Raw genomic sequence first — 27,074 nt, forward strand, 5'->3', positions numbered from 1 at the left:
TACCCTTTAATCATTATCATGGCTCTTCTCTGAATCCTCAGAATTTATGGCCAGAAGGGACAATTGTGATCATCGAATCTAGTGGCTCTCAACCCGTGGGCCACCTGCGGCCCAATCCGCACACAGATGCAGCCCATGTGACATCCTCAGGGGCATATAGGTAGTATGTATATTGTGTGGATGTGGCCCACATAATACAGAGAGAACTGCATATGCAGTCCACTGATCTAATCTGACTTCATGCACACCACAGGTCACAGAGCCTCCTGCACCCACTCATGTAATAGCTCATAACCTCTGGCTGAGTTACTGAAGTCCTCAAATCTTGATTAAATGATTTAAAGTTACAGAGAATCTGCCATTTAATCTAGTTTAAAACAGCAAGTGACTTGTGCCCCATGCTGCAGAGGAAGGCGAAAACCATTCTAACAGCAGCCGCACCAGTGCCAAATACAGAGGTAAATAACCTCTCCACTCGTACTCGAGGTTCCCCTTTTATGCATCCCAGGATCCTATTAGCTCTTTTGGTCACAGCTGGCAGAAGAATTGTTTTCGACAGTTGTAGGCAATATAGGCAACCTGCAGTGGTGTCCCAAACTGACTTGTTTGCTCTCACCCCCATATCGCTCCCATCTACAATAACAATTGCAATTCTGGAGCAACTCTTTTGTGTACAGTTCAGGGTATTGTCTGCCTTTTCTGTTTCTGTTTTCTGAATATGGATTTGGATGGCTCCTGAAACTTTAGATCTTCTGCTTGAAGATTTTAATCACTACTTGAACCTTTCATGTTAACTGCTGGGCTTGGCTTAGACCAGAGTGGTCATAGTGTAGTGTCACAGTCAAGGTTTGTGAATCAGTTTGGAATGATTAGACTGGAAAGCCCAGAGTCTTTGATTTTGATAGATTCAGGCACACTTTGGTGTTCTGTTGACTATTACTACTACACCCAGCTTTGAATAATTGAATGAGAAAAAAGTCTATTGATTTCTATGTAAATATAATTAAAGTACCATACAGTAACTCCTCGCTTAATGTTGTAGTTATGTTCCTGAAAATGCTACTTTAAGCGAAACAGTGCTAAGTGAATCCAGTTCCCCCATAAGAATTAATGTAAGGGGGTGGGGGGGAGTAGGTTCCAGGGAAACTTTTTTTGCCAGACAAAAGACTATATACACACACACACACACACACAGCATAAGTTTTAAACAATTTAATACTGTACCCAGCAATGATGATTGTGAAGTTGGTTGAGGTGGTGGAGTCAGAGGGTGGGATATTTCCCAGGGAATGCCTTACTGCTAAATGATGAACTAGCACTTGGCTGAGCCCTCAAGGGTTAACACGTTGTCAGTGTAGCCTCACGCTCTACAAGGCATCACGAACGGAGGGAGGGGAGACAGCATGGCAGAGAGAGACAGAGACATACACCATGTGTGCGAGAAAGACGTGCATTGCCCGTTTAAATATGCTGACCCCACTCTAAGTACACTGCCTTTTTAAGTAGATCAGCAAGTTGAGACAGCAGCTGCTGCCAGCAAGCTCCCTCCATCCTGAGCCCTGTCGTATTCCGCCCCTGCTCTGTTTAGATGGGGTAAAGGAGCGGGGGAGGGGGACACCCTGACAATTAGCACCCCTCTTCCTTTCATCCCCCTTGCACAGCAAGCAGGAGGCTCCCAGGAACAGCTCCAAGGCAGAGGGCAGGAGCAGCACGTGGCAGTGGGGGGAGGGACAGCTGAACTGCCCGGGAATTGATAGCCTGCTGGGCGGCTGCTGCACAGGGAATTTAGGGAAGTGGGGAGCTGATAGGGGGCTTCTGGTCCGCCCTGGTTCCAAGCCCCTACCAGCTAGCTCCAACGGGCTGCTCTTTCTGTCAGGAGGCTGTCAAACATTATAAGTGAGCATTACGCAACTTTAAACGAGCATGTTCTTTAATTGATCAGCAACAAAATGACATTAACCAGGACAACTTTAAGGGAGGAGTTACTGTATTGGGATGCCACTGAGTAATCTAAGTGTGTCCACAATGATGAGAACCAGGGATGGAGAGAGAAATGAAGTGTTAATATACAAAAACTCCCACCTTATACCTCCACACTGTTAGAAATCAACTAATGTTTTTAACAAATGATAAGAATTAGTTCAAAAGTAATGACTGAAACACAAGGTTTGCAGCAAGACATGTAAGAAAACAGTGAACAAGAAGTGAAACAATGTAATAACCAGTGTAAACTAGACAGATGAAAATAAAAGTGTATCAGTTCACAAATGTTATGCTGGAACATTAGAATTTCTAAACTTCCTGACTGTTGGTATCTTACACAGCAACTCTTTCCAAGAGTGTCTAATTTCAAAATTTTAGTATCCTTCCTGTAAGATATATGATATATGTACACTTCTCATCTAAGTTGACTGGGAAGGGAAGGTTAAGACTAGGAAACGTTTAAAAAGAAAATTAAATTCCCCAATACCTTACAGTATGGAAGGAAAAAATCAATAAGATTGTTTGTGTGCATTATGCTTCCTGTTAGTTTTGGGAGAAAGGAAATTACTCTAAACTTTAATATTTACTGCAGTAAAATTTTTCTAAATAATTTTATAGAATTAAATATATTGTTTGTACTAAAATTCTGCATGAAATAACATATCTGAATTTATCATTATATGATCTGAAAAGTACAAAGGGGTCATTTAATATTTGAATGTTCCTCTTTTAAGCAAAATTCCAAATACAAGCAAATGTAGTTCTTGATTGACACTGTTGAATAACTTGCTATTCTAGAACTCAATGTTATACAGTTTAATTTTTGAACAAATATTTTCCTATAAAATGTGACAAAATACTGCAAAGCTAACTGCAATTAATATAGAATGTTTATATATCAAACGTTCTGACACAGCACTACTGTCAGAACACCAAAAAATCTCAACTACCTGAGATGTTTAGTCACCTTTTCCCTGGTGTCATATTCTGCCAGCGGTATTGACTTGATTGTATAAAAATTCCATGAGCTAAAGGTGGTTGGTTCTCCCTCCCCATTACCTGATACCGATTGCTGTAGCTGAAACTAATTTTGTGTACAAGCCATGATCATTAAACTAGGCTAAACTCATTCTCTTGGAGTACCCTGATAAAGCAGTTATTTGACCAAGTAGATTGTACTGTGTAAATTGTTTCCTTTTTTGTGTTTTAGGCAACTTTAAAAATCGTCCACATACAAGTAATTGTATAATAGGGTTTACATCCTATAAAATATTATGTTCATAAAGTGTGTTTAATTATTTTCATTGTGTATGTGTAAAGAATGTGCATAACAGGTACAATATGTGATGAAAGACACCAGCTTATAATTTTCAATGAAAATCTGACTCATAATAGGACACTGGTTGCACCCATAATGTCTGGAGAAACTGTTCTTTTCCCACAATCTAAAGAATGATGCTCCCTTCTTCTGTTTTCCTGCAGTACCTCTGATCAACCTCTTTTAATACATATTTTGAATGAAAGAAAACTTTCCTAGTCTTGATTCCTGTTGTTAAGCGAGGTGTGACTTTTTTTTCTTTTTCCATGTGTTCGATTTTCAAGGCGATACAGCATCCCACTGATGAAAAATTGCAGGAGAAGGCATGGGGTGCAGTTGTTCCATTAGTAGGCAAGCTAAAGAAATTCTATGAATTTTCTCAAAGGCTAGGTAAGTTGAAAGGTGGTAAACTAATGACTTGATAGCCTTCATACTAGCCAAAGACTCAAAAAGTAACAGCAAATTTTTTTTAAGTACATCAGAAGAAGGAAACCTGCTAAACAATCAGTGGGCCACTGGGCAATCAGGGTGCTAAAGGAGCACTCAAAGACAATAAGACCATTGTGGAGAAACTAAATGAATTCTTTGCATCGGTCTTCAATGCAGATGTGAAGGAGATTCCCACACCTAAGCCATTCTTTTTAGGTGACAAATCTGAGGAACTGTCCCAGATTGAGATGTCATTAGGAGGTTTTGGAACAAATTGATAAACAGTAGTAAGTCATCAGGACCAGATGGTATTCACCCAAGAGTTCTGATGGAACTCAAATATAATACTGCAGAACTACTAACTGTGGTATGTAACCGATCGTTTAAGTTTTATAGGACAGTCCCAATATTTGGGGCTGTGTCTTATATAGGCGCCTATTATCCCCCACTCCCTGTCCCGATTTTTCACACTTCCTGTCTGGTCACCCTAACAAGACTACTGGAGGATAGCTGAGTGACACCAATTTTTAAAAAAGGCTCCCAAGGCAATGCTGGCAATTACAGGCTGGTAAGCCTAACTTCAGTACCAGGCAAACTGGTTGAAACTGTAGTAAAGAACAGAATTATCAGACACATAGATGGACATGATTTGTTGGGGAAGAGTCAACATAGCTTTTGTAAAGGGAAATCGTGCCTCACCAGTATATTTGAATTATTTGAGGTCAACAAACATGGACACGGGTGATCCAGTGGATATAGTGTACTTACACTTCCAGAAAGCCTTTGACAAAGTCCCTCACCATAGGCTCTTAAGCAGAGTAAGCAGTGATGGGATAAGAGGAAAAATCCTCTCATGAATCAGTAACCGTTTAAAAGATAGGAAACAAAGTGTAGGAATAAATGGTCAGTTTTCACAGTGGAGAGAGGTAAATAGTTGTATTCCTTAGGGGTCAATACTGGTTCCTGTGTTGTTCGACATATTCATAAATGATTTGGAAAAAGGGGTGAATAGTGAGACGGCAAAATTTGCAGACAATACAAAATTACTCAAGATAGTTAAGTCCAAAGCAGACTGCAAAGAGTTACAATGGGATCTCACAAAACTGGGTGACTGGGCAACAAAATGGCAGATGATATTGAATGTTGATGAATGCAAAGTAATGCACATTGCAAAACATAAGAAAATTTAGAGGGGATACACACATCACATTGTATTTTTGATTATCCTCCAGGAGGTGCTTCACTTACTATAAAACGTGCACTGTTGCCCACTGTTGTAGAGGCAAACCAGTTACACCACTGAAAGAAAGGATAAAATATGTCACCCTCACCATAGTGTGTTTCCTGCAGGAATATGTTTCCATGAACTTTCCTTGTATGTTAGCATACAGTCATTGGAAACCTTCTTGTGGTCTCCAAGAAAATGTAGCATCTTCTTGCACCTAAATGTTCCAAGTTTCTGAAGATGAAAAAATGTAATCCATTAAAAGTGAAATCTTATCTTAGTTTTACAGGCCTTAGAGAGACCAGATGGGTGAGGTAATATTTTTAAAAAGAAAAGGAGTACTTGTGGCACCTTAGAGACTAACCAATATATTTGAGCATAAGCATCCGATGAAGTGAGCTGTAGCTCACGAAAGCTTATGCTCAAATAAATTGGTTAGTCTCTAAGGTGCCACAAGTACTCCTTTTCTTTTTGCGAATACAGACTAACACGGCTGTTACTCTGAAACCTGTAATATTTTTATTGGACCAACTTTTGTTGGTGAGAGAGACACGATTTCAGAATGTCCCTTTGAACTACGGTGTTAAGAAATGGTAATTAATCAATATCTCAGAGTGTCCCTTGTATGTTAAAGCTGGAAATGCATCAGCCATAGAACTTTCAGAACTATTTTTGGCGGCTTTGTCTATTGAACAACCTTCTGTCACTTCCACAGTTAATAGCAAAATAGTGCTAAGTGCAGGATTGTATTTCATGAATAAGGTAAACTCTGCTTTCTTCAGGCAATCTCATCTCACCACAGTCCTCTTCTCCCCCCCTCCCCCACCGAAAAAAAAATTGTAGAGCAAAAACATTTAAAGGTCTACATAAACATGTCTAAAGAACATAGGAAACTAGCCACTTATTAACTTAGCTTCTCACTTGTTAGTGCTAAGGTTTAAAAGTTTCTTCATTAGGTATTCAACCAACAGAAGAGTTCTCCATTCTGGGTTAGTGAATTGAAAGATACTTGGAAATGCATCTTTTAATTAAGTAGATAATTTCATGACAAAGGTTTTTTTGTTTGTTTGTTTTTTAAATAAAACTTTAGCCTGCCAAATTTTAAGAGATTACAGCTTGCCTTCTTTAACTACTAGCTGCATTTCCAATTTTTTGATATGGCCTTTGTAGATAGGGAAATTTTGTCACTGTTTCATTTCTGTTCCTTAACATTGAATAGCTTTTCGTATAGTAATATTAACTGAAATGACCAATGTAAAGTCAATTTCAAACAAAAATTGAATATAGTCATGAAACAACTTGAAAAATTAGTTTACTGTTGAATCCAGTCAGATATAGGCTCTATATCTATAGCAATTCATGGGTAATCTCCAGTATAAATGCCCCATGAAAACCAGTTATAACTTATTTGATCTTAAAACTCACTTTAGATCATGGAATTACCATACATTTTAGCATTGTAAGTCAACGACTAATATATAGTAGAAGCAGATACCGTTTGACATGTTTTGATTTTCTTTCTTTTTTTAGAGGCAGGATTGCGAGGTCTATTGGGAGCCCTGACAAGCACCCCATATTCACCGACTCAGCACCTGGAGCGAGAGCAGGCTCTTGCTAAGCAGTTTGCAGAAATTCTTCATTTCACACTCCGATTTGATGAGCTCAAGGTAAATTTCCATGCATTTTTAAATAGGCAGTTCATCTAAAAGGAGCCCAGGACTGAGGTTTGGAGAAACCTGGGTTTCATTCCAGACACTGCCACAGACTCTGTGACATTGGGCAAACCTCTTAATCACTCTTGATGTCCCTATCTGTAAAAAGAATGATGGTTGCTTCAGTCCCTCTGTGATGCTTCCTAATATTTAAAATCCTCAGATACTTTATCTAGATCAGTGGTTCTTAAACTTTTATACTGGTGACCCCTTTCGCATAGCAAGCCTCTGAGTGTGCCCCCCTCCCCCCTTATAAATAAAAAAACTTTTTTATCCATTTAACACCATTATAAATGCTGAAGGCAAAGCAGGGTTGGGGTGGAGGTTGACAGCTTGCGACCCCCCATATAATAACCTTGCGACCCCCTAAGGGGTCCGACCCCCAGTTTGACAATCCGTCGTCTAGATCATAAAAAGTTAATTATTTCATTGAATGCTAGCATTCATCATGTATTATGGAAAAATTGAGAATTGCTTCATTTATGCAATAGAAATTGCATATAATTGTCAACACTTATTGGCCAATTCTGGAATGTGGTTGAATTACACAAGTCGAATGTCAGGGGTGGGGAGAGGGCAACGAAAGTTTAAAGCTCACTTTTTCATTCCCGTGATCCTGCTGTAGCTGTATGCGGGCTAGGTCTCCTTATGGCTACTTTAACATCAGGCTGCAATGACCCCAGGGCACTGAAAATGCAGCTGAGGATTAGTATAGCACATGACCTTGTCAGCAGTGCTGTTTTTCTTCTGACCATGCCTCTTTCCCTGCAATGTCAGCAGGAGTGAAAGAAGAGTGGTCAAAAGAATAAGAGCCTCATAAATTGGCTCTCTGCCATTTGAAGTTCATCCATACACAGGTGAAATCCCCTTGGGCTGATTAAACTGACTTTAGGTCCAGGTTACACTGTCAGTGTGGTACAAAGTAGCTGCACTGCATCAAATCTGGCCCCATGTTCCTGAAAATAGTTAATATAATTAAGTATGAGGAAGAAAAAGTTGACTAACATTAAAAGAGAAGAAAGCAATTAACAAAAGCTAGGAAATTTATGACTGAGATGGATGGTCTTTGGGTTTCCCTGGCTCTTGTCAATTTGCATGAAGCAAATATATATATCTTCCATATATATCTGTACTTACTGTTCTGTGATTTCTTTACAGAGAGAGTACTTTCATTGTGCTTAAATCTCAAACTGTTTGCCTTTACATTAAAAATTATTGCATGTGACCAATACAACATTTTTGAAATTCTGTATATTTTTGTTTTTGATTGTAAAAGAACAAGAAATATTTTTGTCTGATCCATTTCCAGGTTTAATTTTTGAAAATAGGACTTTAAAAAAAATGGGGAGCACAAAACATACTACTTATTTGAAATGTAATCCCTTTCATTTTTCTGTTTGGAATATTTTCAGAATGCCTACTAACATGAAAACAGAATTTTTACTTGGCACAAATGTTAATGATAAAGTGTTTAACTCTGATAATGAAGTCTGTACATAATGGAAATGTCAAGATCCATCAATAATTCTGTAAACTCCTCAGACGAGTACTGTCTCTAACGCATGTCTACACTACTGCTGGATCGACACTCCGGCGATCAATGCATCAGGGGTTGATTTAGCATGACTAGTGAAGACCTGCTCATTCCATACTGTGCCTAGAACAGTGGAGCCTTGATCTCTCTTGGCGTGCCTAGTTGCTACTATAATACAAATAATAAAAAATATTAGTTTTCTTTTCTTCATGTGGAATCAGTAGCCCCCAAATACCAATTTTAATTTTGGCTTTAAAAAAATACTCCTGGATCCAAGTTTATTTTTGTCCACAAGTAATTGTGCACTGGGGATATTTTCTAAACTATGGGCATGTCAGCATTAGAGATTTTTGTACCATTGTTTCCACACCAATGCAAACCCCACAGTGTACATGTGTCGCTTCACTGTAAAGTGAGGTGCGTGCCAGTGTGACTTACCTCCTGGAGTAAGTTACCTTGGTGTAGTGCATCTGCACAGACAGTTTACTTGAACATGCCTTTGCAAGTGCAAAAATCCATGATGCAGACAAGCCCTAAAGCCATGTGTATTATTCCAGTTGCTCAAGGCTAATATCAACCATGTACAGGTATACTTAATCCTTCCTCAGTGCAGGGGGATGGACTAGATGGCCTCTTGAGGTTTCCCCACATTACTGAGGTTCTGTGTCTCCCCATTTTAGTCTGACATACCTCTTCATCAAGAGAAAGTTGCTACCTCTGGACACACACTCACACTCTCTCTCTCTCTCTCACTCTCATCGTGTCTGTAGTTTCCCAAAAACCACGTAGCAATGGTCTAGACACACTGGTCTAATCCTATGGCAGTAAAGCTGGCAAACTGGAGCAGATCAGAACATCCACTCTTCTCTCACATTAGTTTTTTATTCTGAAAAATTATATAGAGCAAAGCAGGAAATCTTACGTGCTCTAGCTACTTCTAAAGCAGTGGTGGCTCTTTGAGAGATGTCCCTGTGGGTGCTCCACTCCAGGTGATGGTGCATTCCTGCGCCTTTTCTCAGAGAGTTTTGCAGCAGTGCCAGTACGGGTCGCGCACTCACGGTGCCTGCCTCACGCACTGATGGCAATTTCATACAGCACGCGTGCAACCCGGACTCTCAGTTCCTTCTAAACCGTCCCCGGCCTAAGACGTTGCTCAGCAGTCCCGTTGAAAATCTTCATTTCAAATAGATAAGTTTAGATATATTAGTGAGTTCGGATAGTTTAGACAAGTTAAGTTTCAGTTATTAGAGTTACGTTCCTTTTATTTAAAATTAAAAAAAAGTTTTCTTTTTCCATCCCTTAGTACAGTTAAAATTAGGTTAGGAAAATGCCTAGTTTACCAGGATTTAAAAGATACACGACGTGCAGAGAGGCAATGCCTGTGTTAGATGGACACACTCAATGTGTCCGTTGCCTGGGGGAAGCTCACATTCCTCAGAAATGTGTCCACTGTAACAAACTGGAGGCTAGGGCACGAAGGGATAGAGTCCTGAGACTTGAACTCATCTTGATGAAGAAGTCCTTAAGACCAGCCTCCGACCCGGGACAGGAACCCTCTTCCCAGCATAGGTCCCTGGTCTCCCCACTGCCAAGGTCCCTGAAGGCCAAAAACTGGCCATCCACTTAACCTCATAGAGAGCAGGTCAACACAAAACGGTCACTGACCAAATCGCTCTCATCGGTGCCAGCCACACTGCTGCTCAGCAGATATGATTCTCTGGGCACCTCCAGCACAGTCCATGCGGCAGCGGCCGCCGGAACCCAGCGCTACGGTGCCATGGTTAAGGGCTTTAAGCTGCCTGCCTCCACCACGGTACCGTCAGCAGCTCCAAAGGAGACTGCACCGACAACCGCTCCTATCTCCGTGCCGCAGCCCAATGCTACTAGGGCAATGACGCCAATACAAACTATATTGGCTCAGCACATCACACCAACGATGCAATCGGGACCTTGCCCTCCAGCACCGAGGCTCTCAGCAGTACGCCATTTTCTGCACCGCAAGGATTTATTGGTATCCTCAACTCTGGAGTCCCCTCTCTTAGGCACCAATATCTCACCAGGGCCAATGGTACCACACCAACATTTATCTTCGATAGCGTCACAGTTCTTGATCAAAGAAGAGAAGAATTTTGAAGGGGTATTTTCCCTTCACCATTGCTCCCCCATGGCTACTGGACCCCTACGGCCACAACCCTCATATGCTCACGACATGTCGCTATAGTACAGCCACCCATGGATGGCACCAGCCGTACCCTATCCTAGTCACTGGCCATATTGGAACCCTAAGGGTCTTACCAAAGACACTATAGCAGGCACCACAGACCACGTAGGGAAGATGCCAGATCCCCACCTCCACCTTCAGAGGCTAGTGACAGAGACAGATGAACCCATGGCATAGCAGGAAGAAGACACTGCTCCCGACACCTCGCCAACCTAGAACAATACATCCTCCCTCCTCACTGGGTGAGGCTATTATGCCTCCACCACCAACCATGGTGGATGACTTTACCCCCTTCCAAAACTTATTCAAAAGAGTGGTCAGTGAGCTCAAAATTACTCTGGAGGAAGTGCTGGAAACTCAACATAGGCGAACATATCTTAGACATCTTACTCCTCCAAGATAGCATTGCCAATCAGTGGGGCTATCATGGAACCCGCCAAGATGCTGTGGCAAACTCCAGCCACCATACCTCCTACATGCAAAAGGGCGGACCGAAAATATTATGTTCCCTCGAAGGGATCAGAATTTCTATTCACACACCTGCACCCAATTTTCTGGTAGTGGAAGCAGCCAACTAAAGGGGCAAACATCAGCACTTTTGATCCACCCTACAATAAAGAGAGTAAGAGGTTGGACCTCTCCGGCCGCAAAGTATACTCTTCATCCATGCTTCAAGTCAGAGTGGCAAATTATGTGGTACTACTTGCCAAATATGACCACAGGAACTATGGCAAATTTATGGACTTTATTAGGGAGATCCCAGAGGAAAAGGGGCAACAATTTAAATCTCTGGTCTCTGAAGGACAGATGATCGTACGCACGGCTCTACAGGCCTCACTAGACTCTGCTGACACAGTCGCCAGGTCCACCGCTACAGCTGTCATCATGCAACATGCCTTATGGTTTAACCCCTCAGCATTCCCATGGGAGATACAAAATACAGTCAAAGATCTCACCCTTGATGGAGAAAAATTGTTTGCAGCCAAAACCAATGAGGTAATGCACACTATGAAGGACTCGCAGGGCACTCTCCAGTCCCTCGGCATTCATACACCTGCCACAAGAAGGAGACAATATAGGTATCAACCATATCAGAGGAATAGATACCCAACATGCGCACAGAAACACCAGAGGCCTTATGAGCAACAACACCAACAACAATGACAGAGACCACAATGACAATGTCCATCACCACGAGTGGCATCTAAACCTACTGCCTCTAATAAACAAATTTGAAGGCTTGTTCGAGGGTCTGGAAGACCTCTCCCTCATTCCAGTGCTTACACCATCCACCCATCTATTTGGAAGCCATTTGTTCTCATTCTACCTGAAATGGGCTGCCATCACCATGGACAAATGGGCCCTAGAAGTCATCCGAATGGGCTATACCATTCCTTTCCTGTATCTACACCCCAACCTCCCACCCTCCCCGTTCATCTTCAGGGACCCCTTTCATATACCTCTTGACATAGCAAATGGTCATCATCTCCTCCAATTATGGGCAGTGGAGACTGTTCCCGCACAACACAGGTGGAAGGGATTTTACTTCCACTATTTTTTAACACAAAAGAAAAATGGGAGATGGTGACCTATTCTCGATCTCCGGTGACTGAACAAGTTTGTAAGAAAGCAGCGGTTCAGGATGGTCACTGTAGCAACAATAATACCAACACTGGAGCAAGGGAACTGTTTTTCAGCCCTCCACCTGCAGGATGTTTATTTTTGTGTTAGCATACACCCTGCCCACAGGCGTTTTCTGAGATTTACTGAGATTTGGACACAGACCACTATCAATGCAAGGTTTTACCTTTTGGTCTGTCAACAGCGCCTCATATCTTCTCAAAGATCCTCGCGGTAGTAACGGCGAGTGCACCTGTGAAAACAAGGAATAATAAATTTTCGTACCCGGATGACTGTCTCTTGAAGTCATACACTCGATTAGATACCATTCGCTCTACCCAAACAACGATAGATTGCTTCCAGAGTCTCGGTCTACAAATAAACAAAAAGAAGTCAACAGTAGAATTAGCTCAACAATTAGAATTCATCAGCGCTTATCTCGACTTGGTGACGGTGAAGGCATCACTTCCACGAGACAGATTCGACATGGTAAAGACACCCCTATCCACAGTGCGGAACAGCCCACACGTGCCTACAACGGTTTGGCCACATGGCAGCATGCACATTTGTGGTCAGAAACGCACACTTGCACATTCATTGCCTGCAAGGATGACTAGCAACCATCTACAGACCAAACGAACACAGGTTTAACATATGATTAACAATGCCCCCACAAGGTCAAGGACTCAATATCCGGACGTAAGAGCACCCACGCAACCCTGGGACTTAAACTTGGTCTTAATGGCCCTCACTCAGAAACAATTTGAGCCCTTAGCAAACTGCTCCCTACTACACCTATCAATGAAAGTGACATTCCTGATAGCAATCACATCAGCTAGACATGTGGGAGAAATTGGGGCACTCCTGGCAGATCCACTATACATGACCTTTTTTTAAAGATGAAATCACATTACAAACCCATCCTAAATTTCTCCATAAAGTACAAGCGTCCTTCCACGTTAATCAACCTATACAGCTTTCTTTCCTAAACCACACAAGAACACGTTTGAAGTTAAGATGTACACCCTTGACGTTAGAAGAGCACTAGCTTTCTACTTGGACAGAACCAGGACATTTAGAATTTCACCAAAATGCTTTATATCCATCGCAGAACGCTCTAAAGGTACCGCCATATCCACGCAGAGACTCTCTAAATGGATATCTGGATGCATTCACCTGTGTTATCAATTAAAATGCACACAACCTCCAGCGGGGATGAAGACGCACTCTACTAGATCATATCAGTGTCAGTAGTGTTCCTAAACAATGTTTCACTTAGACATATGCAAAGCCGCCACTGGGGCCTCCAAACACACCTTTGCCAAACATTATACAATCACACAAGGCCCTAAGGCGGATAGTCGGCTAGGCCGAGCTGTATTATCGGCAATTATCCTACCAACTCCGAAGCCCCTACCATCCTAGGAGGGCACTGCTCTACAGTCACCTGGAGTGGAGCACCCACAGGGACATCTCTCGAAGAAGAAGAGAAGGTTACTCACCTTGTGGAATAACAGGTTCTTCATGTTGTGTGTCCCTGTGGGTGCTCCACTACCCGCCCTCCTCCCCTCACTTTGGAGTTTAAAGTAGACTCTGCGGTAGAAAAGGAACTGAGGATTCTGGGTCATGCACGTGCTAGATGAAGTGCCAATGGTGTGTGAGGTAGGCACCATGCATGCGCGACCTGTACAGACACTGCTGCAAACTCTCCAAGCAAATGGCGCAGGAACGCACCATCACCTGGAGTGGAGCACCCATAGGGACATACATCCCGAAGAACCTCAGTTACTGCAAAAGGTGAGTAACCTTCTCTTCTCAAACTTATTTAATCCTACCCCCTTCTTTGAGTCTGTAGTAGTTTACGCTCTCCTACCCCGGGCACCTGGCCAACAGCCACTGCTCTCCAGCTGCCCAGCTCCTAAGGCAGAGCGGTGAGCTGTGGCTGGGGACCCAGCTCTGAAGGCAGGACCGCCGCAAGCAGCGGCGCAGAAGTAAGGGTGTCAGTATCATACCACCCTGACTTCTGTGCTGCTGTTGGCGGCTGTGCTGCTTTCAGGACTAGGCACCCAGCCAGCAGCTGCAGTTCTCCTCCGGCTGCCCAGCTCTGAATCTGCACAGTAAGGTTGTTCCCCCCCAGACCCCCAATTTGAGAGGCCCCCCAGTTTGAGAACCTCTAAAGACATCCAGGGCTTGCAAGATGCTGAGTGCTCTATACTTCCAGTGACTTCAATGACAGTTGAGTATACACTATACCTCTTAGTATATATCTCCATAAAGTTTGTCTTCGGATCCTAACTGAGCATCTGTCACTAAAATATATTCATTTTCTCACTTTTTGTAGATGACAAATCCTGCTATACAGAATGACTTCAGCTACTACAGAAGAACTTTGAGTCGTATGAGGATTAATAATGTTCCAGTAGGTAACCTCTGGAAGTGAAAAAACACTTTAAACGCTAAATTCTTTGTCTTTCTAGTACTATTTATCCAGTTTTTTAGGGTACAAAACAATTTATAGTAAAAGCTGTGTTATCTGGCACTTTACCAACCGGAAAGCTCTATAAACTGGCTTTTCTCATCTTCATTGAAAGTCCGGTTTATTGACCGGTTGGTGCAGGGCCAGCAGGTTCCCTACCTGGCTTTGCGTGATTCCCCGGAAGCGGTGACATGTGCCTGCTGCTCCTAGGCAGTGGTGTGGCTAGGCGGCTCTGCGCGCTACCCCACCCCACCCCGAGCGTTGGCTCTGCAGCTCCCATTGGCCAGGAGCTGCCCAAATCCGGTACTCCGAAACCCCTCCCGCACCCAAAATCCCTTCCAGAGCCCACACCCCCTCCTGTGCCCCAGCCCTGAGCCCCCTCCTACACCCAAATTCCCTCCCTCTTAGTTAACTGGATTTTTTTTTGACTTACCGGCACCCCCCTTTCCCCAATATGCCGGATAACAAAGCTTTTACTGTACATATAATTTTGTATCTTTGTTTATAGGCAGAGGGTGAAAATGAAGTAAATAACGAATTGGCAAATAGAATGTCTTTATTTTATGCTGAAGCGACGCCAATGTTGAAAACCTTAAGTGATGCCACGACAAAATTTGTGTCAGAGGTAAGCATATGGGAGAAGGTTTTTCTTTGACTTGGATATTGCACTGTAAAATGCAGCTATGTTCTGAAAGACAACAATTAAGAAGTTATTGTGGGACATTCTGTTCTGATAACTCCCAGGTGAAATTTGCTGAAGACTTAAGGATTGTCTACGTGGCACAGCAAAGTGCACCAGAGGGGTAGAAGGGAATGATTTATAGATCACTCTAACATTCTGTGTTCTAACTGCACAGGACTGCGTTAAGACGAGCTAGGTACCTTTTAGAGCATGCCAGCAGTCTACATACCTGCACAGGGCAGTTACAGTGCAGCACATGAGCGCGCTCAACAAATCACAACCCTCTACTGGGCTTTGCTGGCACCATGTATACAAGCCCGTAATTTAGAATCTGTAAATCAAATCTCTGCCTTTTACGCAAGCAGAAGAAATTTAGATGCAGCCAGTCTTGCAGATGCTGTTCATGGTAGAATAGGTTCCAGCTGGCCTTCCAACAGTTCTGTTGTAGGCTGCTGTCCAATAGCTATGTCTGTACTGTTATCAGTAAAAACTTACTTTATCCAGTAAAATAAGCACATGCCTGTTCTGGTCGTGTGCCTTCAGTTATGTTGTCTGATAATCTGCATTTTTAGATATATCCATACTCGAAAAGGGCTTCTAGAAACAAAGAGTGAAACAAATTGGGCTTGAATATCTCTGCTTGAAATTGAGAAGCAAATAAAAAAGAAGTGATGTGCTTTTTTTAAAAGAAAGATTCCCAGGAGAGCTTCATTCTGGTACATATAGAAGTTAAAATGTAATTACAATAATACAAGCATAAACTTGATTAGATACACGAGTGTGTTAGAATAAATCTTGAACCTGTTATGGAATAGGATCAAAGTATCCAATTACTTTCGCATTTGTCCTTGAACTACCTACTAAAGTATCTGACATGACATCCACAACACCACTATTATTGACTTGGCTCACTTATTACCACAGTTTCCCATGTACAGCTGAGAAAAATCAACCTTTATTTTTAAAACTATACCGTTTTTTTAAACAAAATATGTTACTTTTTCAAATGAATAGTAATGTATTATTAATACTGTAGTACATAATGATCTCCAGTCAAAGACAGAGAATCTTATTTTAAGGTCACATTTTTCTTCCTTCTCAATGGACCTGTCATGCCATTGTTTAAGCTCCCCACTGAAATCAATATAGCAAAAACAAACTCTCCAAAAATCAATAAAAATTCTGTGTAAAAATGGAAACTATAGTAAGGCCTGGTGTCTGTAATAGTGGAAGTGGTACAATCACTATGGTTTTAAAACAACTGATTGTAAATGTTTTATTGATAAAGTACTGCAGTGTTTCTTATCCCCTAAAGGGGGGGGTGTGGGTGTGTTTTTAAACTCGAGCACTCAGTCTTAGGTAGTGTTCATTGACCTAGAATTGTATTAGGTTTTACAGTACTACACTTTCATTACACTGAATAGAATTACTCATTTCTCCTTTCACAGAATAAAAATTTACCAATTGAAAATACCACAGATTGTTTAAGCACTATGGCTAGTGTGTGCAGAGTCATGTTGGAAACCCCGTAAGTATGAGCTGAGTGACAAAATTCATTTCTTCATTTATAGGCCTCTTGTGCACAATATCAATAGAAAATATAAGTGTGCACATCAGGCATAATCCATAATGCATAAAATGAATGGGAAAAAATAGGAAAATTAACAAAATGGGAGCCAAATAATTTTTTTTACTAAATTCCATAACATTTTTCTAGCCTTGTTATGACTTATTTTTCTCATGCACTAGACACAGCATGTTGTCTACTTTCTGTGAGAATATTGTTTAATATTTAAAAGTAGAATGGGTATGAAAGTTAACAGATCTCTCAGTACATTTGTAAATGACTTTGTCATGCATAATTCAGGAAAATTGAGCACACTTGCCTAGAGCATGCTTTGAAAAGTGGCTCGAGCAGTGCACATAATGGTGGTTTCCTTGTTAACTGCTGCATGAAAGGAGAGTTCAGTGGGTGAATGGTGGCTCCAGCAAGTCTACTGCCTTGGTCCTTGTTTGAGTATTGAATATAACAACTTGTAGGCTTGGGCTACTTGAGTCTACTGTAAATGTGACAAACTATGGGCAGGAGAAGTTAAACATTGTGTGCTAAGTTTTTCTAACCAGTTGTTCATGGATCTGAAGAGGCTGCTATTGATATAGCTGTTCAGGAATGAAGTAACCGTGTCAAATTAAAAACAAAAACACAAAGGACTGGGCTGAATACCAGTGCATGTTTTATTGTGGGGGGTATAAGAAGGAGGGACTCCAAACATTGAACTTCAGGGACAGTTTGTGCCACTGACAGACAAGCAATTACGCCTTGCTCATAAAAACTAGGCATCCTTATTCCATGCGTACATCACAAGCGAATTGTGTTTTTCTTCTTTGGGTATAAACTAAATGTTCACTTGTTTGAAAGAGGCCAAGACAGTTAATACGAAAAATCCTAAAATTAACAGCAAGATGTCAGTTTGGGCTTGAGAGAGATTTATTCTTCCAGTTTCCAAATAATGGGCTTTCTAAGCAATGGTCTAACTTCTGTGTTGGTGAAAATAGTTGCTCTTGTCTCTGAAGAGACTTTTCTTTTTTGGAAGGTTCCCCTCTAAATGTCAGTGTTAAAGACGAAGGCCTGTTTTGGTGTTTGATATAATAATGGATATTTTTGTGTTCTAAAATTCCAGTGAGTACAGAAGCAGGTTTACAAATGAGGAAACAGTATCGTTCTGTCTGAGGGTAATGGTGGGTGTCATCATACTCTATGACCATGTGCATCCAGTGGGCGCCTTTGCCAAAACTTCAAAAATTGATGTAAGTTTTGTAGTGTTCATAGTCTTTGGATGTTTAAACCAAAGTTATACGTAGACTGTCTCTTCCCCCCCTCCCATTGTAATATGAATTTTCTGAGTCCAAATAGATCAATAACAAGTATGCGTACAGTCTGGAATGGTCCTAATTGGGTGGCATATACTACCAGCCTACCGTATAGATGACTGCACACAGCAAGCAATCCAAAATATACATTCAAATGCACAAAAAGGCATCTTAAGAGTTAAGGTAGAAAGTGAGTTTCAGTGGAATCCAGATAACACCCAGAAACATTATTATACTTTATTCACACAATACGTCTATCTTTTAAATAACATAAACGTTAGAATATCTACAAATGAAAGGCTAGTAGGTCCAGTGTGTTCCCCACTGCCACATAATTTTTCATCCCTCACAATCATCCAGACCCACTTGGATTGGTTGCATTGTCCTCCAACCTTCAACTTTGCCCCCTTTTGTTCTGTAATTGAAATGTGCTGTTGGATGTATACTATTGCGTGTATGTTTTATTTGTTAAATGTGTAGTAGATGCATCAGAAGAAATATTGTCCCATGGAACTTGGTCCAGGGTCAGGGGGTTTTATTCTGTATTGTTCTGAGCACACTGACAAAACAAGTATTAATTTTAAAAACCAGAAAAAAACCCTGTGAAACCTTTATATTGTCCTTAAGGTAAAAGTCTTTCAGTTCCTTACAGCAGATTTTGATGTAGCTATTCCACTGCTTTCAGTGTGATGGCAAGTAACTAGATAAGCCTTTCTACATTAAGGGAAGATTTCAGAGTTCTAGATGTTTGCTACCTTTCCAATATCCAGAAGAATAACATGTACATTTAAAGTCCTTTAAAGTAGTTAAGTGTTAGGGCTTGGGGAACTATACTTTTTGCAAGTTATTTTTGTATGGCATTTACATGATACAGAGTGTTAACTTGTTTAATTTCCAGATGAAAGGATGCATCAAAGTCCTTAAAGACCAGCCTCCTAACAGCGTAGAAGGCCTTCTAAATGCTCTCAGGTACTTATTTTTAACTTGAAATGATTTTAACGTGAATTTTTTAGAAGGTGCTGAACAGAGACACCTGGATGATGAAGTCTTCTATCAATATAACAGATAAAAGATGAGCCTCTGTTCTGCAGGCTTCCTCACTAGCATGCCTTAATCCTAACATGGAGTTGACTGCCTTTGTGGGTAAAACAATAGTCAAGTCTTCAGGCCCATTCATTCCCTGCTCCCTGGCTACGACTGCCAGTCAGCTTACATACTGTTAATTATGTTGTTTTATGGTGGTTTTTTGGTTCAAAATTTGCATTTACTAACATGGAACTGCCATTTGTATTGCCCATTTCCATAGCCAGTTAACCACCTAACTGCACAACTGTGTACATTAGGTGAGACACTAGGGGAGTTAACACTGGATAAAATGTCATGCCCAAACAAATAGACTCATCAAATCCAATTCTTAAAGTACAAGCAAAGGAACAGAATTGGAGAAATTTAATTAGTTGCTCACTGGGTAGATGGAAGGAGGAGGCATAAAATGATATATGAGAAGCCAGTTTAAGCAAATCTGAGGAACCACAGAAGTGAAAGCTCAATTTTGGATTGTGGGGAATGTCAGAAATGTTCATATTGTATGTTTTGAGATATCAGTTTGTTTAAGATGAGTTTATATGATATTAGTATGTATATGGGGAAAGATATAGGACGTTTATAATTCAAGATTCAGTTAAATATTCTAATACAGGTCAGCATTTCACTTTGGCACAGTACTCTGTACAGTATAATCCTTCTGGATCTCTGAAAATCTTAGTCTGTTATTGTGCAGAACATACATTATCAGAATGGATTGAAATCCTAGGAAGAAAGCACCACTATATTTGTTCACTAGGATAACAGCAACAACAAATCAGAGTAACCAGTTTCAAAATCCGTGTAACTGAGTATCACAGGCAGACAAGTGGCCAATAATTTAGTATAACAGATTTTAGTTACAGGAATAAATGTAAGCTGTAGTCTAATGGGAGTTTAGTAAAGTAGACCTCCAATATAAAATAACTGGGGTGTTATACATGGATAATAAACTTGATTGTATAAAATATTCTCCTGTTTATTAAAGATAAACAGTGGCCAGCATTTGCATAGATCTGGAAAATACTTGATGTTAACCTTATAGATAGATACTTGGGAAAATGTACACCTCAGTGCATAGCAGATTCTTTAGTTATGCAGGGGTGCACAACTTGCAGTCAGAATGAAAATTTGAGCCAAAAAAATCTGCTGGATTCATTGTCCTTAGAGGACCGTAGCCAGATCTTGTAGTCAGACGTTTTGATGCGCCAAATATGTCCAAAAATGAGTAAGATGTGGCCAGTTTCAATTTATCCTCCAACTCATGCTGCATCATTGGGGATTTCCTCTTGTCCCCTGTGGAAAAGCCAGCTCCTCCCCCAACGCCCAACAATTAGCTCTCCTGAAAGCTGTTCTGTGCAGCTGTCCTGTTGTTTTGAGAACAGAGCTAGCAGCAACAGCAAGGGCTGCATGGTAGCAGCCTTGAAGTGGGGAAGGTGGGCGCCTAAATGTTCATGCTGCTTGAATCATTGTAAAAGTCTACTTTGGAAATTTGAGAACACCAGTAGAATCCTAGACTATCAGGATTGGAAAGGACCTCAGGAGGTCACCCAGTCCCAACCCCCTGCTCAAAGCAGGACCAATCCCCAACTAAATCATCCCAGCCAGGTCTTTGTCAAGCCTGTCCTTAAAAACCTCAAAGGACGGAGATTCCATCAACTCCCTGGGTAACGCATTTCAGTGCTTCACCACCCTCCTAGTGAAATTTTTTTTCCTAATATCCAACCTAAATCTCCTGCACTGCAACTTGAGACCATTATTCCTTGTTCTGTCATCTGCTAGCACAGAACAGTCTAGATCCATCCTTTTTGGAACCCACTTTCAGGTAGTTGAAAGCAGCTATCAAATCCCTCCTCATTCTTCTCTTCTGTAGACTAGACAGTCCCAATTCCCTCAGCCTCTCCTCATAAGTCATGTGTTCCAGTCCCCTAATCATTTTTGTTGCCCTCCGCTGGATGCTTTCCAATTTTTTCACATCCTTCTTGTAGTGTGGGGCCCAAAACTGGACACAGTACTCCAGATGAGGCCTCACCAACGTCGAATAGAGGGGAATGATCACGTCACTCGATCTGCTGGCAGTGCCCCTACTTATACAGCCCAAAATGCCGTTAGCCTTTTTGGCAACAAGGGCACACTGTTGACTCATATCTAGCTTCTCGTTCACTGTAACCCCTAGGTCCTTTTCTGCAGAACTGCTGCCTAGCCATTCGGTCCCTAGTCTGTAGCAGTGCATGGAATTCTTCTGTCCTAAGTGCAGGACTCTGCACTTGTCCTTGTTGAACCTCATCAGATTTCTTTTGGCCCAATCCTCTAATTTGTTGAGGTCCCTCTGTATCCTATCCCTACCCTCCAGTATCTACCTCTCCTCCCAGTTTAGTGTCATCTGCAAACTTGCTGAGGGTGCAATCCACGCCATCCTCCAGATCATTAATGAAGACATTGAACAAAACCGGCCTCAGGACCGACCCTTGGGGCACTCCGCTTGATACCGGCTGCCAACTAGACATGGAGCCATTGATCACTACCTGTTGAGCCCGACAATCTAGCCAGCTTTCTATCCACCTTATAGTCCATTCATCTAGCCCACACTTCTTTAATTTGATGGCAAGAATACTGTGGGAGACCATATCAAAAGCTTTGCTAAAGTCAAGGAATAACACATCCACTGCTGTCCCCTCATCCATAGAGCCAGATATCTCATCATAGAAGGAAATTAGATTAGTCAGACATGACTTGCCCTTGGTGAATCCATGCTAGCTGTTCCTGATGACTTTCCTCTCCTCTAAGTGCTTCAGAATTGATTCCTTGAGGACCTGCTCCATGATTTTTCCAGGGACTGAGGTGAGGCTGACTGGCCTGTAGTTCCCCGGATCCTCCTCCTTCCCTTTTTTAAAGATGGGCGCTACATTAGCCTTTTTCCAGTCATCCGGGACCTCCCCCGATTGCCATGAGTTTTCAAAGATAATGGCCAATGGCGCTGCGAACACATCCGCCAACTCCTTTAGCACTTTCAGATGCAGCGCATCTGGCCCCATGGACTTGAGCTTGTCCAGCTTTTCTAAATAGTCCCGAACCACTTCTTTTTCCACAGAGGGCTGGTCACCTCCTCCCCATGCTGTGCTGCCCAGTGCAGTAGTCTGGGAGCTGACCTTGTTCATGAAGACAGAGGCAAAAAAAGCACTGAGTACATTAGCTTCTTCCACATCCTCGGTCACTAGGTTGCCTCCCTCATTCAGTAAGGGGCCCACACTTTCCTTGACTGACTTCTTGTTGCTAACATACCTGAAGAAACCCTTCTTGTTACTCTTAACATCCCTTGCTAGCTGTAACTCCAAGTGTGATTTGGTCTTCCTGATTTCACTCCTGCATGCCTGAGCAATATTTTTATACTCTTCCCTGATCATTTGTCCAATCTTCCACCTCTTGTAAGCTTCTATTTTGTGTTTAAGATCAGCAAGGATTTCACTGTTAAGCCAAGCTGGTCGCCTGCCATATTTACTATTCTTTCTACATTGCGGGATGGTTTGTTCCTGTAACCTCAGTAAGGATTCTTTAAAATATAGCCAGCTCTCCTGGACTCCTTTCCCCCTCATGTTATTCTCCCAGGGGATCCCGCCCATCAGTTCCCTGAGGGAGTCAAAGTCTGCTTTTCTGAAGTCCAGAGTCCGTATTCTGCTGCTCTCCTTCCTTGTGTCAGGATCCTGAACTGGACCATGTCGTGGTCACTGCCTCCCAGGTTCCCCTCCACTTTTGCTTCCCCTACTAATTCTTCCCGGTTTGTGAGCAGCAGGTCAAGAAGAGCTCTGCCCCTAGTTGGTTCCTCCAGCACTTGCACCAGGAAATTGTCCCCTACACTTTCCAAAACTTCCTGGATTGTCTGTGCACCGCTGTATTGCTCTCCGGCCAGATATCAGGGTGATTGAAGTCTCCCATGAGAACCATGAGCTTCGTGGCTGCTCAATCCCTTCCAGCTCCAGAAGCCTTCTGACACTCCACACAGGTGGGGCTTCAGAAGATGAGCTTCTCAGGTCCTGAGATAGAGGGGAAGAATCAGAAGCATGCCCCCACTCATCAGCAAAACACCTGGGCATAATTTCAGTACATTCAGTCATAAAAAAGAACATACTCTACAAAGGAGCTACTGGTATAACCAATAAAAATAGAAAACACAAATTATCTGGTGAACATAAAATTAAAGGGAAAGGAGAGGAGAAGAGAGCTGGGTACAAGAAAAGAAAGCGTTTTAGAGCAGGAATTAAATTCAGTTTTCCTCCAGTGACATAGGACAGAAACAGTCCACACATAAATACACTTAAATGTCGTTTACCTTATATTCTACATAATTTGAAGCATATATACATTATCAATTACGAGATTAAACACACTTTAGATAATTCCCGTAGTAATTCACACATACGATGGCCTCACTTAAATACTTGCTATTTATCCATATTAAATGTTTCTTCAACATTATCCAAATATAGGGACTATTGTAAATATAAATGCTTAGTTCAATGTTACCTACAGCATTAAACAGAATTCAAGAATAAGAAATCCTATAAGTAGCCATTTGTTTACAGTAGGGAATTCCCAAAATTTGTCTTTACTCAAGTAGAGCATCATTATCAAACCTTAATCTCAGTCCAGACCTACACATTTTAGATGTCGTTGAGTGACAGTTTAACAGTCTTTAATGTGTCAGTGTTCCTTACTGTTTCTAGTCTATCCAACTCAAAAGAGATCTTGAGGTTTTTTCCCAAATACATGTAGGGATCCATTTAAAATCTCCTTTTGTAACAGAACAGTTGGACATAATCATGAGTAGCATTATCTGTCATTTAGTATTTTTATAAATTTAATTTTCTGAAAGATGTATGTTACTTTCAGTGGGAATTACTGAATTTTCCTAGTTAGGAAGTACACAAATAGATCTCCCAATCATTGGTGAGGGTAACTAAATAAATTTGGTATTGTTCCTTCAATTACTTGCTTTGTCTGTTGTAGAAGAACAGAATTGTAAGTGTGCTTTTGTAAATCTTTTTTTTCTTTTCATTTTTAGGTACACAACAAAGCATTTGAATGATGAGACTACCTCCAAGCAAATTAAATCTATGTTGCAATAACAGTTACCTGGAATTAGCCCCTGCTGTAAACAGAAGACAGTATTCTGCAATGACTGAGATGCACAGATTTTTTTTTTTAGTGATTGCAACTACTATCTCATTCGTTCTTGCTTTTTATTTTCTTCTCTCTTCCTCTTTTCCCTTTTTAATCACTTTCTTGTTCTTAAGTAAGCTCAGACTTCTTTTCTGTGCCAAATCAATGAAAATGATCAACTCTGGAAGGTATTTTTACTTTTCAGAACAGCCATCCTTAAGTGGCAGCTAATTATGCGTTGCGTTTGGATTTCTCTGTACGGGGAAAGTTCTGTGACTTGAACTAAATATTTTTAAACTTGTGGTTTTTTCTTTTTTTGAAAAACTAATATTTAATATTGCTTCTTCTGCATGGCAAAACTGCCTATTTCTGCTATTTAAAAAACCCTCAATGACTTCATTTTCTATTGCGGCTTATTTTCAAGTGCAACCATGAGGAAACATAAGAGCAGATTTGTTTAAATTAACTGAGTACAAAATGGTACTCAACACAAAAGTTTTTTTAAATAAGTAAAGACTGTTTTGTTTAAAAGTTATGTTTGCATTTTGACTCATTTTTGTAAGGATAAGGATGTATGTTGTATGTTTAACCTTTAAAAACTAACGTTAAAATATGTGGTGTGTGCGTAGCAAAATTACGTATGCATGTTCATGTCAAATGATTGGCTGTGGATAAAATAATAAAAATCAGCTTTCATTTTTCTAAGTGTGGTTTGTTTTACCAGTGTTTTGAGTGAGATGTCTCCATGTGTTTTTGGCTTTTTACCAGAAAAGTACATGTATAAATTTTATATAGTGAAAACTACGCTGCTGTTTCATTACACGTAATCACCTGAAATGGATGGAGCCAGTGCTTAGTTAAGCCTAACAGGATCTGTTAGGGTCCCTGATTTACAATATATGATATGATATGGGTTATTTCCTAATCCCAAGACATTCATACAAGCAAGGGATGGGAAAAAATCATGTTAGTTCAGCTAGTCCAGGAGTTTTTTTTAACCAAGCAGCCCAAAACATCCCAGTCTTCTTTCACTGTGTCCCATAGTCATTTGTGCGCTCCCAGTAAAGAACAATGGAAAAAACCTAAAATGTGTATTTTTTTAAAATTTAAACAGTGAGTGTGCTAGCAGTGTTCAAAACACAGAAGTCATCCTGTCTCCCCCCCACCCCAAAATTAAAATCTGTTCGAAATGGAGAAGACGGTACACATGGGGACGGCAGAATGGAGAGCGCTTAGTTGAGATCTTTTTTAATCTTTGATAATCTGTGGCAAAATTATCAAAAGATTAAAGTAGGCATTTGCATAGAATAAACTGATTTCTCATTTAAAAAATCCTTCAAAATTTAACCCTTATACGTGCTTATTGACAACTTCACAAATTGCACATTCCAAATGTAGTATTTAATTAACATCACTGTACCTTTTTATATTGTGAACTTTCCCAATTAGAAGGGATTGAAATACTTCTTTAAAAAATAAGTTTATTCTATAGAAAATATCTAGAAAATTTTCATGACTCAAGCTGTCTGAACTGATCGAAAGCATTGTTTGCTAGCAGTTTGAATTCTGTAAAAATATTGTTAGTTTGACTATGATTGTACCTCCTGTTTGTGAACATTCACACGAACAAGTCTTTGTTAGTACAAATACTTGGGGAATGGCTGTATTTGAATGAATGCCCATATCCACATGCAAACAAGGGTGTTTGTGCAGGAATAATAGTAACTGCTGGCTGGTCTTCATCTACTCTTATCTTGTCTTACAATCGAAGGCAGAAATATCATGCGACTCAGGTGACCCTTCACATACCACATAATGATTGTTGAAGGAAGCATGTTCTGAGCATCGGAAGGCTTAAACTGATGACTAGATGTCTACCACCAGGGATTCCTGCCAGGAGACCTGCATTCAAAAACATACAATGCAGTCTTTGCTCTCAGATGAGAAGAAAGCTGCAAAACGGCCATATAACAAAATATTGGAGAGATTTTGTATTCTGTGGGTCACAGCAGAACCAAAACAATGAGATTTCTTTGGAGGAGTGAAGTCCCTAATCATGACTCTTTCACTAGAGGAGCACTGAATAAGTCAATTGTAGCCATCAAATTGTCAAGAGTACGAGGTTCCTCCTCTGCTGAAGATGCAATGTGCAGGCATAAAACTTTGTGATACAGAAAATGGTACAAAAGGCAAAGCAATCCCTTCTCCAGGAGCACCTTCCTTTGTGTTTGCCTGGTCCCTATTGGTCCACCCCAGGGCAGCATGGTTGTCCTATAGAAATTCTTTCCCAACATGGGAAGAGGAGATGTCCCTTTAAATGTGATAGAAACAAGCAGCTGTGGCCCTCAAGTGATCATTCTGCTGCTAACTTTGTTTGCTGCATCTCTTTCCATCCCACCTAGTGAGTACTCTTAACTCTTGTTATACTTTCCCCTAGTTTTTGTTCTTGCTGAAAGAGCCGACATTCTCTCAGAACAATCCATGACCTTTTCTTATAATACCAGATTACTTAGTGCCTTTGTTGTCCTTGATAGCTCAATGACATAAATCTGAAAAAGCTAAGAAAAAATGCATTAGAATGACATTCTAACGACATTGCTCTATTTCTTTTTGGCAGACTTTTTGTTGTTGTTTTCATTGGTTGTACTGCTGCCCAAGAACCTTAGTAAAGCAAAGTGTAAGACATTTAAAAAGAGCTGGCTATTCGCTCGGTTGCTTTTCAGGATTCTTTTAGCAGCTGCCACTAGAAAAATGCTGAGAACT

At 41.0% G+C, this 27,074-nt stretch overlaps 1 protein-coding gene across 4 annotated transcripts in view; it reads left to right on the forward strand.

Annotated features, from left to right (window-relative positions):
- The window catches only part of CYRIB (CYFIP related Rac1 interactor B), a 151,912-nt gene extending 126,895 nt beyond the window's left edge, over positions 1–25,017 (forward strand). For all 4 annotated transcript variants that reach the window (XM_077809796.1, XM_077809794.1, XM_077809797.1 and 1 more), the window contains 8 exons: positions 3,586–3,691; positions 6,486–6,622; positions 14,384–14,461; positions 15,027–15,143; positions 16,649–16,728; positions 17,882–18,008; positions 18,970–19,040; positions 24,214–25,017. In XM_077809796.1, the coding sequence (XP_077665922.1) occupies positions 3,586–3,691; positions 6,486–6,622; positions 14,384–14,461; positions 15,027–15,143; positions 16,649–16,728; positions 17,882–18,008; positions 18,970–19,040; positions 24,214–24,277 (780 nt within the window). In that variant the 3' untranslated portion in view covers positions 24,278–25,017. The remainder of the gene's footprint in view (positions 1–3,585; positions 3,692–6,485; positions 6,623–14,383; positions 14,462–15,026; positions 15,144–16,648; positions 16,729–17,881; positions 18,009–18,969; positions 19,041–24,213) is intronic.
- The last annotated feature ends 2,057 nt before the right edge of the window (positions 25,018–27,074 follow it).

The sequence above is a fragment of the Eretmochelys imbricata genome, chromosome 2 (genome assembly GCF_965152235.1).
Source record: "Eretmochelys imbricata isolate rEreImb1 chromosome 2, rEreImb1.hap1, whole genome shotgun sequence".
Taxonomy (NCBI): domain Eukaryota; kingdom Metazoa; phylum Chordata; order Testudines; family Cheloniidae; genus Eretmochelys; species Eretmochelys imbricata.